General features: G+C 35.1%; 1 protein-coding gene across 5 annotated transcripts in view; it reads right to left on the reverse strand.

Annotated features, from left to right (window-relative positions):
- LOC145678543 (SAC3 domain-containing protein 1) overlaps nt 1-14,928 on the reverse strand; it is a 49,275-nt gene that overhangs the window by 22,951 nt on the left and 11,396 nt on the right. For all 5 annotated transcript variants that reach the window (XM_081748820.1, XM_081748822.1, XM_081748821.1 and 2 more), the window contains exons 4-5: nt 10,789-10,950; nt 4,071-4,271 (exon numbers count right to left, since the gene is read on the reverse strand). In XM_081748820.1, coding sequence (XP_081604946.1) covers nt 4,071-4,271; nt 10,789-10,950 — 363 coding nt within the window. The remainder of the gene's footprint in view (nt 1-4,070; nt 4,272-10,788; nt 10,951-14,928) is intronic.

The raw sequence follows: 14,928 nt of genomic DNA on the forward strand, positions 1-14,928 counted from the left end.
CATCTTTCATCCCACTTCCAATGAAGTATCATGAGTTAAGAAGGAGCAGGAGCTGACAGCTAGTATGGATTAACAAGTTCGATTTGACATAGGTCAATGGGTCGTAAACACTTTTCATCATGCATCCTGAGTTTTTTCCCTTGTTTCTTTCTTTAATGATACAGTAGTTTAACGTAAACGATAGATACGTTAATGAAGCTGTACCGAGGGAAGTGTCATAAGCATATAAAAGTGTACTTTTATTATATTCATAATCGATTTACTTATGGAGTTTCCCATTATTAATGAAATTAAGCTTTAGAAATGAAATGAAATCTTTTAAGTTTTACGTCCCACGATTATGCCGGCTAGGATGAAGGAGACTGTAATTATGAGAAATGAATAAAATGATGGAATGAAGATAGTGGGAGGAAACGAGAGAACCCGGAGAAAACCCACGCACACAGTGTTTGTGTACCACAAAACTCACTTGGCGCGAGCTGGGATTGAATCAAGGACCCCTGCACCAGAGGTGAACGCTCTACCACTGAGCACCGCGGCCCCAAAAATTACAACTTTAATATATCTATGACAGTTCCCTTGGTACAGCTACACTAAACGTATCTCTTGTTTTCATTGAACTATCGTGACACTTTTTTCCAAAAAAGAAAATATCGAATGTCCGACATACATAATGAAAAGTTAGTATAATATAAGTGAACTGGCAAGAAGACATAATAAGACATCTGTGGATATCTTAATATTCCGCTTTGACCTCCTTTCATTTTTCTGACAGTGTATATTTTTCAGATATTTCAGGCGAAAATGATCATCACTGTTGATTTTATTTTATTTTTAAAGGCGAAACTGAATGGTAAATGCTAACACTTGCAAGACTGTAAGTAGTGAGGTGACTAATTTGAAATAGTAACATCAAATAAAGAAAATACGATTATCTTTCAGTAATTTTCTTCTCAGCTATTTTAAGATACCTTTAAAAATACATATTCGAAAGAGGATGATTATTTGAACCAAGCCTTGTGTTTAAAATTACTATAAAATACTTCTTCAAATTTACAATGATAACTGTTTGACAATATGATTTGAATTAATCTGACTTTTAGTGTAGCCTTCTTTTCAGCAACAAGGCATATGAGATGTGGACCAAAGCTTAACGGGGATCCGAACCACATGAGCTCCCACCGGAAACCGAACCCGGTTTTCCCACAGTAAATGCGCGTACGCTAACCGCTTAGCCACGAGGGAGCTCTTGACAATATGAAATTCGTCTAAAATTATTAGACATTATCTTAGAAACGGACTGAAAAATTTGTCAACTTGATAAATATGTGAGGCATGTAATACCTATTTCAATTCTGGATGAAAATATCTCTATTGGCGTAAGAGACTCGAAAGTAAAATGTTAAATTCTTTTTCTCTTTCATTTCTTTAATATTATACTGTATCATCTATACTCACAAGAGACATCACCCAATTGTCCGGCTCCGATTTCAATGACATTTTTGTTGCTGATAGAGGCCATGTATTCATTACTTGTGATGACAGAAATTTTTGCCATGGTGCAAGTTTTCTATTTTTTAATAATTTTTAACGGTTGTGATGTGGTTAATACAGATTACTGCAGATGTCCCTTACTACCCTTTGTAAACGGAGTGTTAATGAAAGAACAACCATGTAGATACGTATAGGGCCTAGGGGGAAGTCGTATGGTACATATGACCTTGACGGCAGCCATCTTGAAATCCGTCATTTTGAATTAAGGTCAAGTTTTTTAAATAGGAATAGGGTAATATGATACATAATTTCGGGCTAGAATTTAATCAGGAAGACAATGGTGAAGTTAGTTTTAATATGCACCCAATTGGTGAAAAGTTACAGGCATATTAATTGTTTATACTTACTATGTGCGTAAGTCCCTTACCTCCGCTTCTAACCCCCGTATTAATGATAATAAGTGGATAAAGGTTTCGGTAATACATATTATGCCTAGAGGGAACTAATACGATAAAGGTATCATTGACGGCAGCCATCTTGAAATCCGCCATTTTGAATTAAAGTGAAGTTTTGAAAACTGAAAACCATAGCATGTGGCACCAAATTTTAATAGTAAATTTTCCCCAAAAGCCAATGTTATGCTTATTTTTGTTCTATAGTTAACCAATATGAATTTATGACTCTTCTAATATGCATGAAACGTCCATTATTCGATCTTTCAAATTGGCAACACTCCTAATTTTCATCGCATGTTTTAAGATTCCAATTGGCACTTTGCAATTGTTTCCATGGCTCATGTTTTCTAAATTTATTATATATTTTTTTTTAAGAGTTGCGATTTGTGAGTTCATGAATAGTGTTGGGATAAGCACCCAGCAATCTTTCTGAATTTTGAAGACTTGCCATGTAATTATTAATTTCCTAGACAGTGTAATTATTTATTTTAACCCAGAGTACATGAGGTACCTATGGACCTATGTGATGTAAAGAAATACAAATGAAATTATAAGAAATTGGTGTAACAAGAACTCAAAATTATCATGAAATGTAGCCTACATGTTGGCAAACGACAAACAGTTATTTTTTTTTTAAATAAATACGGCTTTTTAACTTTAAAGGAACAGCAGCAATGATAGAAAACATCAAAGAGACATAATATGACTGTTCCCAACACACTGTTTGTACCGTGAACAAAATATGAAAATAGGTAACTTGTTTATAAAGAGATGTAACTTAATCGAATTCCCGATCAATACTGATTATAAATCTTACAAACATGAACCATCGACAACAATCGCTAAAATATTGCCATAGAAAATAAATAAATATACAATAAACAAATAAACATAAAACAAAACAAAAGACCATTGATTTACACAACAATCATATTTCGTTTCCTTTTTTGAAGTGAATTTTCAACTTATTTCTCGTCTCATCTACTATCCATTACAAGCTACGTCTCCGGTATTACCTGAATGCAAAGTTGGAGTTCTTTCGTTCTGCGATGATTCATGTCAGTAAACGAGTTTTTGAAGGGCAGGTATAGAAAATAAATAATTACATTGCCTATGAAATTAATAATTACATGGCAACTCTTCAAACTTCAGAAAGATTGCTGGATGCTTATCCCAACACTATTCATGAACTCACAAATCGCAACTCTTAAAAAAAGAAAAATTTAGAAAACATGAGCCATGGAAACAATTTGCAAAGTGCCAGTTGGAATCCTAAAACATGCGATGAAAATTAGGAGTGTTGCCAATTTGAAAGATCGAATAATGGACGTTTCGTGTATATTAGAAGAGTCATAAATTCCTATTGGTTAACTATAGAACAAAAATAAGCATACCATTGGCTTTTGGGAAAAATTTACTATTAAAATGTGGTGCCACATGCTATGGTTTTCAGCTTTCAAAACTTCACTTTAATTCAAAATGGCGGATTTCAAGATGGCTGCCGTCAATGATACCCTTATCGTATCACTTCCCTCTAGGCATACTATGTACTTACCGAAACCTTTATCCACTTATTATCATTATTACGGGGGTTAGAAGCGGAGGTAAGGGACTTACGCACATAGTAAGTATAAACAATTAATATGCCTGTAACTTTTCACCAATTGGGTGCATATTAAAACTAACTTCACCATTGTCTTCCTGATTAAATTCTAGCCCGAAATTATGTATCATATTACCCTATTCCTATTTAAAAAACTTGACCTTAATTCAAAATGGCGCATTTCAAGATGGCTGCCGTCAAGGCCATTCGTACCATACGACTTCCCCCTAGGCCCTATACGTATCTACATGGTTGTTCTTTCATTAACACTCCGTTTACAAAAAGTAGTAAGGGACATTTGCAGATCACAACCTTTAAAAATTATTAAAAAATAGAAAACTTGCACCATGGCAAAAATTTCTGTCATCACAAGTAATGAATACATGTCCTCTATCAGCAACAAAAATTTCATTGAAATCGGAGCCGGACAATTGGGTGATGTCCCTTGTCAGTTTAAATTTTCATTTAGTTTGCCGTTTACTGTACCAACGAGCAGTCGTACGATCGTTTTCACTTACTTTATTCTTTTATCCAAGAGTAGACCTCGCCACAATGCTTCAGTATTTCCAAAGTTCAATAAAAGATACAAAGCTTCCATCTCTTTTCTATGACCAGAGGAAACGCCGCAGTCATACAGGACCAATAGTCTCTTTAGGCATTCTTGAAGGTGAGTCAAATTTATGTGAGAATCGAACCGATCCATTGGCTCAGTACACAATCTGAAAATATTTAAATTAGTAACATACTTTGAAATTATTATTAATCAAAAATTAAGTTCTTGACTATTCGATATCGGCCGAATTAAACCAAGTAATTCAAACTCTCCATTTTTAATAGCAACGCAAATTTATTTGTGTGATTCACGTTTAGGAACTAGAACGAACTTCTACAAAACGTTTGATTTATATGAAGTATCTCTATTACAAATACCCAAATAGAATATATTCAATAAATTATCAACTTTGTTCTCTTTCCGTGGTTACATCCAAATGTGCATGATGCCACATATGGCACAGAACTTTCTCTTAAAATAAATTAGATTTTAGGGCTGTCATTCAAAATATGTACCATAGCAAATAAATTCAAAACAGAATTCTGTAATTGGCCGAAACTAAAGACATTGCGTGAATTAATTACAAACTGTACTGAACTAAGCTACTGGACTAATATAACACATTCTCTAACACAATGGTTCCCAGCCGGTGTTTCAGGCAGTCCATAGAGTGTCGTAATATTTTAGAATTTAAAAATCTTGAAACATTTAATAAATTACTTAAACCAATTTTGAGAAAGACTGTGTTAGTCAATGTCTCAAACCAGCAACAATATTCAGCACTACGTAGAATCACTACTTTAGAGAAACTTATCGTTTTACACTATTATAATGTATTGTATTGTTAAAAAATCAAACAAGTGTGTCATCACTCAAAACAGGCTGGGCACCATGGGTCTATTATACTTCTAAAACATACGACTAAGCAAAACTGCTATCCAATGCGTATTTTTCTCTGAAAATTTTAACTCTCACAGCATACTAGAGGTACAAGGCACAAAACTTATTCATTTATTGCTGTGACTATTTTATGCAAATGCATTTCTTTCAAGGGAACGTTACTTTGTTAATTTGCACATAGGTAATCAGTAGAATTCGGACATTAAATTTAAACCAATTTTGTTTCTAACAGAAGCACTCGAAAATAATGATAGATATATCCTTTCTGTCCCAAATCAAGTTGATTTGCACAGTTTTTAAGTTGCAGTTTGTCTTAAACAACTTATTGTAGAGCTAAAAGACAACCCCTCTTATCCGCTCTAAAATAATCCACTCAGATTTTTTATATAATATAGTAATCATGATTATAATATATTTGCTGTAGTCCTCCGAAAAATTGGCAGTTGCTGGGTAAAGCAGGACGAAAGAAGAGTAATGGATATATTTTTTAATTCTTTTTTTCACATCTCAAGATTGAGCACCGAGGATCAGGGAGACCGTCATGATAATGATAATGAACGCAATGGTACAATGAACTGGGAGAACCCTACGCACATAGTGTTTGTCCACCATAAAGCCTACTTGGCGGGAGCTGGGAGTAATGTGTAAAGGGGTTTATTTCCATAACGAAGAATGACGGTTTATTACACGAAACAATTTTCGCTCTGTTTATTCTTCGAGACGAATAGCAACCACGAACCACGAAATAGTATTGCTTGTAAATGTCTTTTCGTCAGACGACAGAAATTCAACTTCTGTTACAAACTTTGATTTAGGATGGATCAAAAAAAAGGAATGACAACATAATACATTAATAAATGGAGAAACTAAGCTTACAGCATTTACAAAAATAACAGGATACCGAACAAAAGGAGAAACGAAAAAAAAAAGTCTTACTATTATGGCTCAGCCTAACATTCGGATAAAGAAGTTAGCACAAAGGATGTGACTCAACATCTCCATAAGAGTCCCCGGTAATTGAAGAAAACGTTAGCAGCAAAAATTACTTCGCTGGCAAATTAATTCAGCTTGGCGTTTACCACGTGAGTTGCAAATGTTTAGAAACGTACATTGGAACGTCAAAACAGATTACAGTAACAAGAAATAACAACACATCAGAGAAAACAGACAAGATAATTCCGCAATGTTCAGTTTATCTCAGTATATGAATACGTCTAAACACAAAATTAAGAACATCAACATTCTGCTCAAATTTCCGTCACGCATAGAACAAAGCGTTTTCGGATCTTCCATAATTAGAAGGAAAAATCCAGATTTGAATTAAGGGTGCCTTGATAAACAATGGGACTAGCTCATCAATAATCACAATGTTTAACTTTGCCATTTAATTTTTTATTTCGTTAAAAAAATGCTATAGATGAGTAAAATTTTAAACTATCATATTAAAGCACAATGATGTTTAATACTTCTCAGAAAAGGAGAAACATTCTGGAACCAAGAATTGTTTTAGTCATGATTTGCTTACCACTCAAAGTTATATTTCCAACAAACTAGAGCTAGCAACATAAAACATAAGAAAGTCGATTTACTTCAAACTTCAATAAATGATGTAAGTTCATATACTATCTAATTTGTAACTAATTTTTTTTAATACTTGGCAACATAAACTTTTTTTTCAGTATTTCATTATTCCATGTCTTAAAATTCAATAAGAAGTCCGACATTAATTTCACATTAGTGTATTGTAATCCAGAAATCTGGGAATGTAAATACTTTCTGTATGATAACTAATTTGTGATTTTCAGCTCTACACAGAATAATTTTCACTTCAAGAAACGCCAATACAAAAGAATCCGTTTTTATCAAGTTTTTGGGATTCATCTTTATTCAGCCTTGCACACATTAGTGGACATTTTCCTTCTGAGAAGTGACTAGATGTGCTTATCAGTGATCCAGTTCTGCTGAGAATGGTAGTAGCTAGAATGACCGAAACTGTACAGATTTAATTTTACTAGACACAATTTAAAAAATAAACTCATTTCCACTTTTTTTTTTTTTTTTTTTTTTTTTTTTTTTTTTAATTTAACGAATGACTTAAAAACAGTGAAGAATATCAAAAATGTAGAAAGGATCGAGACACTACAAAAGTCTATTAAATGAACTAATAACTGCTTCTGAACATTATCTTACAGACCAGAAATTCAGGTGTGCAATTTATGACGACATGATGGTTGGGAACCCAAATTTCTACATTACGAGGGGGTATCGTAAAGTTTTAATTATCATAGTAAAAAAAAATCAAGATACATGGATTGTTGTGATTTGCAGTTGTTAAACCCTCTCTATGGAGTCACCACTCAGATTCACACATTTCTCCCAGCGTTCTTTCACTTTACGAATACCGTCATTGTAAAAGTCTGCACATCGTGTTTTAAACCACTCTTCAACCTCATGAAAGACGTCATCTGTGTTGTCAAAATGCAACGGATTCTTCATTTAAAGAAACAAGAAAATGTCACTGGGTGCAAGGGTGGGAGAATAAGGCGGATGTTGCAATACTTGGAAGCCACATGCCCTTGCTTGCATCTGAAAAGATGTCAGCAAACAAGGAACCGAGTGTGCAGATACCTTAGACATGTGAAGTAGTCATGGATAATTTTCCAGACACTACCATAACTGAGATCAGCCTCATTCATAATCGTTTGGATGGTTATACATCTGCCTTCAAGGATTAAACACTCTATTTTCTTCAATGTAGTCGCATCGTCCGTCAGGGATGGTGTTCCAGGTCTTGGGTCGCCTGTGAGAGACATATGACCAGTTTGGAATTTCCTTTTCCGCTTTACAATGGTGTCATAAAATGGACAATCATCGGCATACACAGTCTTCATCTCGTCATGAATTTGTCTGGCATTATTACCCTTCAAATGTAGGGACTTTATCACACTGCGAGCCTCAATCTTATCCACCTTCCACTTTGGTCACTTTTGGCACATCCTGTTAAAAACTAACAATCATTAGGAGCTGATTTCCTTAACATCATGCACATAAGAACCAAATACAACACTGACAAAATTTCATCATCATATCTTAATAACTTCCTGGTGATAATTAAACTTTACAATATCCACTCGTATACGGAACGTCTTGAAAATAATTATTACTCCATATAATAGTATTTTTTACATACTAACTGACTTGCTTTCTACTTCTTTTTTCATAGTCTTTAAGTTATTCACAAAAATTCAAAAAACTGGGGGGACTTAGTGAAGAGCTTTAAAGCAATTTCAAAACTTATTGTTATGTATTATTACCGACATGCGTCATTTTCCCTCTTTAAATAAGTACTGTCTAATGCTTTATTATCCATGGTGTCTGGCAAATTTCTCTCAGCAATTTCCCGACTTTTTCCGACCATTTCCAAATTTTTCCCGACTCATTCTAAAAAAAAAAAAAAAAAAAAATGTTTTCGTAAAATTAGGAAAGGTTGAATGTAATGAAAAGGTGTACAAGTTCTTACCTGATCATAGAATGTCTCCTTCTTCATATATGCAATGAAACAATCTAATCATGCAATTTTTTGATCTCCTCCTCTATGGTAGCAACCTGTTCTGACAACTAATTTACGACTTTCTGTTTCTTTGCTTCAAGTTCCTTTCGTCTCTGTTCTGCTCTTCTTTTTTCAGCCGCCCTGCGATCTTTTTCTGACATCACTTTTCTGCGGTGTTCTTCGGCTTCCTTGAATCTCGCGTATGCGTTTCTCATTGATAGAATCATCTGCTTTGGGATAGGAAGGGCTTGTATGCCACCAGCCTCATTGACAGCATCATACACTACACGCTGCGCCGCTAAAGCATCCTCTGACAAATTTTCAACTACTATTTCCCTGTTTACCGAAAAAAACCTAATGCTGCATTACTGTGGGAAAGAATTAGGCATATCTTTACTATTTTGCACAGATATACATCATTTGGTGGTAACACACTCATCCAGAAGTCATCAAGTCTGTGTTCATTTCTTTTGTACGACTCCATTTTCTCCCGCACATGTGTCTGATCTACTAGAGCATTGTATTCTCTGTCTGCCTTTTCTGCATCAGACGCTGAGACAATATTAGTCTGCACTAAAATTTCGAACCTTGCTCTCATTTGTTTAACAGCTTCTTCCTGTGAATGACCAACGGTTAAGGGATTAAGAAACGTCAGCGCTTTTGTAAGGGAATATTTTAGCGGGGACTTCTGGAACTTGGACACTAAATGTTGATAACATTCACGTACTTGCTTTCGGAAACACAACGTTTCCTTTTCACTAACTTCTGTACATCTCCTCAGTGCTGACCCAGTTGCATACCCAAGTTCAATTTTCTTGATACGAATTAAATTAATATATAAGTTTTCACTTTTCTCCATAACATCAATAGCATTGATACTCTTCCTGTCCATTATTTCTTTTTTAACGAAGCGAGACATCAATACTTTCAATAACTGAGTAAGGCTACCATGCAAAAATGGAGTCATAGGAGTGTCTGACTGATATTCAGTCAGGAAAGGCTCACAGTCCTCAGCAAGAAATTGAAAAAACGCTAATTTTGCATAGAGCAACTTGTCGTTCAAATTTCTAGATACTATTCTCAAACTGTTACAGTTGGGTTCTTTGTCTGTTCCCTTAACCGTTTCAACATACTTTCTCACATGCGGTAATATTTCTTGGCTTCGCTTGGCTACCTTCGCATTTTCTACCCAACGAATATGGCAAAATAGAAGTGGAAACAATGACAAACCTGTTATTTCAGAATGCTGGGCACGCCTTGCTGGTACCATTTCGTACAAGTTATACATGGCTCTAAGAAAAGAAATCAAATCCCATCCAGTTTTTTGTATGCCGGTCTTAAACCACAACGTGAAGACCACACGAGCCAAGTTCAAGGAGCTGTGGAGCGTCTGTACCAAGGGAAGCACAACGTTCCTCTTTCATTAGCCGTAAAAGCGCCCAATTTACATTTGGCTCACCCATTGAAACTTGCAAAAGCTTAAATTGATCAAGCGATTGCAATACATTCTGCAAACCTTGTAGTAGATCTGTAGCTGTACTATGATCCATAGAAACAATTCAAATACCGTGTTCTAACTCTGTTCGTGTTATCGTCCCAGAAGCGTACACTTACATCCATTTGAGTTCTTTGCGCAACACTATTTAAACTTTCATCAAACCCAATGACAATGTTCGCACTCTTGTAATACAGATTTAAGTTCACGTTGAAAGTATGGACACAATCCGTACACGATGCTATATGATACTTTATCCTTGTGCAATTTCATCTCGCTAGCAATTGCACTGTCTGGAAACATCCTAGTGAAAAAAAGAACACTACTTTCAGCACTGCGTAAAGAGTTGTGATTCATCACCTCGTTTATACACCACAAAATCTCCGCCTGTGTGACTCTATCTTTTAGTTTATATTTTTCCAGGGTCGAAGTAGACCTACGTGTGGGAGGGCATGTTTTTAGGAACGCTTTTAAAAAAATACGATGTAAACGTACTACATCACGATGCATTTAGGAACGCGAGGTTTACCGGAGTCGCTCCGACAAGCGTCAGCATCATTTCCAACATGTGGAATTTAATTCCATTTTTCCCGACTTTTTTTCGCAAATTCCAGACAAATCCCCGAATTCCCGACCATTTTTTAAATTTAAGACAAATTCCCGACTTTCCCGATTTTCCCGACTGCTAGACACCCTGATTATCTTAACCTTGAAAAATACACTTCGAATATCCAATACCTGTAGGCTGCATATGCATGAAATCTGACTATACACTCCAATATTTCCACAGATTCTTCACCAGTCAATCCCTGAATAACAAGATCTTGACGAACTGCCCTCAAACGGTCAAAAACGAAGTCGTAGACATCCACCCATTCACAGTCTGTCTTATTAATAACGCTGCAACGATAAAAGTTTAACTGTTTTGAGTTTTTACAATAAAATACCAATATAGGCAAATTACACAAATAAATATGTATATAATTTTTATTCCGTAGATTGTTGAAACATTTCTGATATAAAATCTAAATTATATAGTCTATTCAATTAGACTATAATTAGGGACTTAAAAATAATACTTTCATTAAGGGTCTTCACTACAACGAAATCAAACTACCGCTAATTTTAGAATTTTTCTGTAATATCTTCAAAACAAATACAAATATTCGAAAAGCAGAAACGTAGTGAACTAGATAATATGATCTTGCATTTGATACCATTATCACAACTTATCTATCTGCTTTCGATTTGCAACTGTAAATAGACTTAGCATATTTTGCGGGTTCTCTAAATAGCGGCATACCAAAAGCAGATAGGTGAATTGTGGTAAAGGTATCACATGCAAGTAAGTATTGTCTAGTTCATTACGTTTCTGCTTTTCGAATAATTTTATTTGTTTTGAAGATATTACAGAAGAACTCTGAAATTAGCGGTAGTTTAATTTCACTGTAGTGAAGACCCTTAAAAGGTTTAGAACCAATGTTCGACCTACTCTGAACTTCAAATTTTCAACTTATAAGTTCTTGCCTAAATCAAAATAATAATAATAAAATTGAAAATAAACAAATAAACAAATAAAAATGGAGTGTAAAAAATAAAAATCGAAAATAGATTCACCCTTTTTAAAAAACGATCGTATCTATTGTTCTATAATGCATACCATTCTCATACCAAAATCTTGCGTGAAGAAAATCTAGGAGACAAGAAATACAAACGCAATAAAATATGGAATACTGTTTCAAGCTATCTTCTACGACATTTGTACTCTTGAAAGCCAACAGTAATGTTAACGTTTTGCATCCCCTTCCTTTATGTTCTCCAATTCTTGCAAGAGAGTTACAGATACACATTTTCTGCAACAAAAAGTCCTAAGTAAGTATCGCACCACTGGCTAAAAAAATAAATAAATAAAAATAAAAAATAAAAATAAAAAAATAAAACTTCCCCATCATCCCTTACAGTGGAATTTCTAAAATGCATGCAAATGAATGCCATATTCATACTTGTATATAATAAGAAGCTTCCTATCTCACAATTTGCACTTGTACTTGCAGCACTAATTCAATAAAAGTGCATTTCATTTCCTTTGCGTCAATCATACTGAATCCGTACAAGCAAACGAGATATTAAGTAAATTTCCACGTACCGAATTTTGTCAATTTGCGTGCAACGGTTAAACATTCTAGTCCTCTCCTTCATCTTCTAACTTTTGATTACATATCATTGCGTGATATATCAGGATTTTCTCAAGCTAAAGGCCACGTGTACTTCTAAATATGTCCAATGGTTTAAAAGGAACATGGGTAGTCTTAGTGTGATGACAAGACCCATAAGTGTACATTTTCTTAGACACAAGCACAAAGATACAACATTCGAAGTTATAATGAGAGCTCCCTTGTGGCTATATGATTAGCACACGCCTTTGGCGTGGGATATCCGGGCTCGATTTCTGCCGGGAACTCGTGTGGTTCGGATCACACATCAAGCTGTAGGTTACGTCTGTTTACAGCGTTTCTACAGGTTCTGATAAAAATTATTTTCCTGACTTTCTCTGACCCTTCATATATATTATTGTTACTTTTTCGTTTTTAAAAGGACTTTACAAATGTCTACAAACCAAAATTACATATCTCTATACACAATAGTACAAATATGGCCAAAATTTTCAATATAGAAATGGAAAATAGCAGTTTGATATAAAAATAAACTATAATTAAAACCGAGATTAAAGCAAAATTGTGACCTTCACTCCAGGAAGTTACTGAAATTTAATCCAAAGAAACCCTTTTCTTCTTGATCTTGTTAAGTTCGATATCAATGGCTAGCTCCTATTTATCACTTTCCAGTTTCAGATGTATCCTCTATTGATGAAGTTTCTCAGTCGTGCATTCAACATTCTCTGCTTAGTTTCCCTTTTGTTGTGCACACTTACCTCTTTCTTCTGCTAGTGGAAGTATTCTTTGTAGCGTCTCCTGCAGATTTTCATGTAAAACATCATCCTTTTCGTGATCTGCACGTTCTCATTATCTTCTGCTTCTTGCACTTAGTTATGAATATGCATTTATTCTACAATAGTTGTTTATGCATATCTTCCATTACGAGTGATTTAATGACGGGAAACCTTCCTTCGAGCATTTCATTTTCATACGAGTATAACAGCCCAATTTTCATTACCATCCATAAAAGTCTGTATTTTTCAGTGCCAGCACGAAACTTGCTGTAAGCAGCATCCATTACTAATTCGTTACAACTCTGGAAGATTTCTTTAGACTGGAGAATAAGAAATAAGATGTATCCTTTCCTCGAGTTTTCAGCAAACACATCATCTACGATGTTAGACGTATGAAGTCTATAAAAAGAGAGAACCCCTTTTGACCTACATGGGGTGACTGCTAAATTACCTGAGAATCTAACAGAAGACAAATCATGAAACAGTGTACTTTTAAAAGTTTCTCTGTTCAAGTTTGGCAATTATGAGAATTAGGATGCAGCGGAATAAGATTTTCTGTTTTTGTCACATCAACATTTAATAGCCCTGTATCTGTGCAATTCAGCAGTTCTAGTTTCACACATCGAGTCAGAGATCTCGTGAAAGTTTCCCTACAACATCAATGATAAAAGGGGCCATTGGTCTTGAAGTCTGAAACCTATACTGGAAGAGTTGACATTCAATACATCCTGCACAAAGCCAGTTTGCACTTTACAAATGGATCTCTTGCTGCATTCCTTAGGGTTTTCACAGGTCTCGTGTTTGGCAGCTTTCCTAATTCGAGCATCCAACATTCTCTACTCAGCTTCTTTTCTGTTGTACTCACTTATTTCTTCCTTCTGCTACTGGTAGTACTCTTCGTAGCGTCTCCTGTAGCCTTTCACGTAAAATATCACCCTTCTCGTGATTTGCACGTGCTCAACATATTTGCATATGCACAAGCGAAAGTGGCATTTTCCAACTAGCAGACACCGCAGAACTTCATGGAAAATTATATGCATCCTATGATCTCAGAAAACTTTTTCGACGAGCTGGTGAGTTATTGAACAGATAGTGCGAGTGACGAAGTAGATACACATATTCTAGTCCACCGAATCACCACCGGGTTTAATTGTACTATGGATAACATGCAAGTCTCATGCACCGAGATTTATCAAGTTTTCCTTTGAGTTACCGGTAACAGTTCTGATGTGGTCACGGAGACAGGAAAAGAAGTTTAAATTGTTTGGTCCAAGAATGAAAATTTGTAACAATTTTGTCAGTGGAAAAGGGAAAATTGGTTTCAGAAACTGGTTTAATAGTCCTTCTCTAGGACTCTTCTCAGGCACACGCTGGTTACGTAACGCGTGACAACTTGTTCCAGAGTTCTGCAAGTATATCTATTTGGTCCTTCTGACTAACTTCATTTAAAGCCTCATCGAAGTAGGTCAAAAACTCTTACGCTTTCAAAGGGGTCTTAAACTGCACTTGGAAAAAAAGAAAGTCCCAATCCATGAACAATTAGATACGAAACATTATCCTGTTTAATGGTGAACACTAATACTCGGTCTTTTGGCGTGAGATTCCAAAGTTTGCTTTTCTGCACTGTTTTAATTTAAATTAAATACAAACAAACGCTTTAAACCTATTACTCGGCACAGTTCCTACCCATGATGAAAGATGTGAGTCTTTGAGAGACTCGATATAATAGATCAATGACTAGTGACATCATGTGTAAAGAATTTTGAAATTATGTTGAAGATATTTCTGACATTCTGAAGTCTCCTCCATTTATAAAAACAAAACCTCCGACAAATCTTCAAATTTTCCCCTGACATTTCCTGGCTATGTTTGATTTCCCTGCTTGATGTATAAGAATTTACCAATTCTAAGACTGGAGTTTTGGTAAC

This window comes from Thermobia domestica, chromosome 2 (assembly GCF_964235325.1).
Source record: "Thermobia domestica chromosome 2, izTheDome1.hap1.1, whole genome shotgun sequence".
Taxonomy (NCBI): domain Eukaryota; kingdom Metazoa; phylum Arthropoda; class Insecta; order Zygentoma; family Lepismatidae; genus Thermobia; species Thermobia domestica.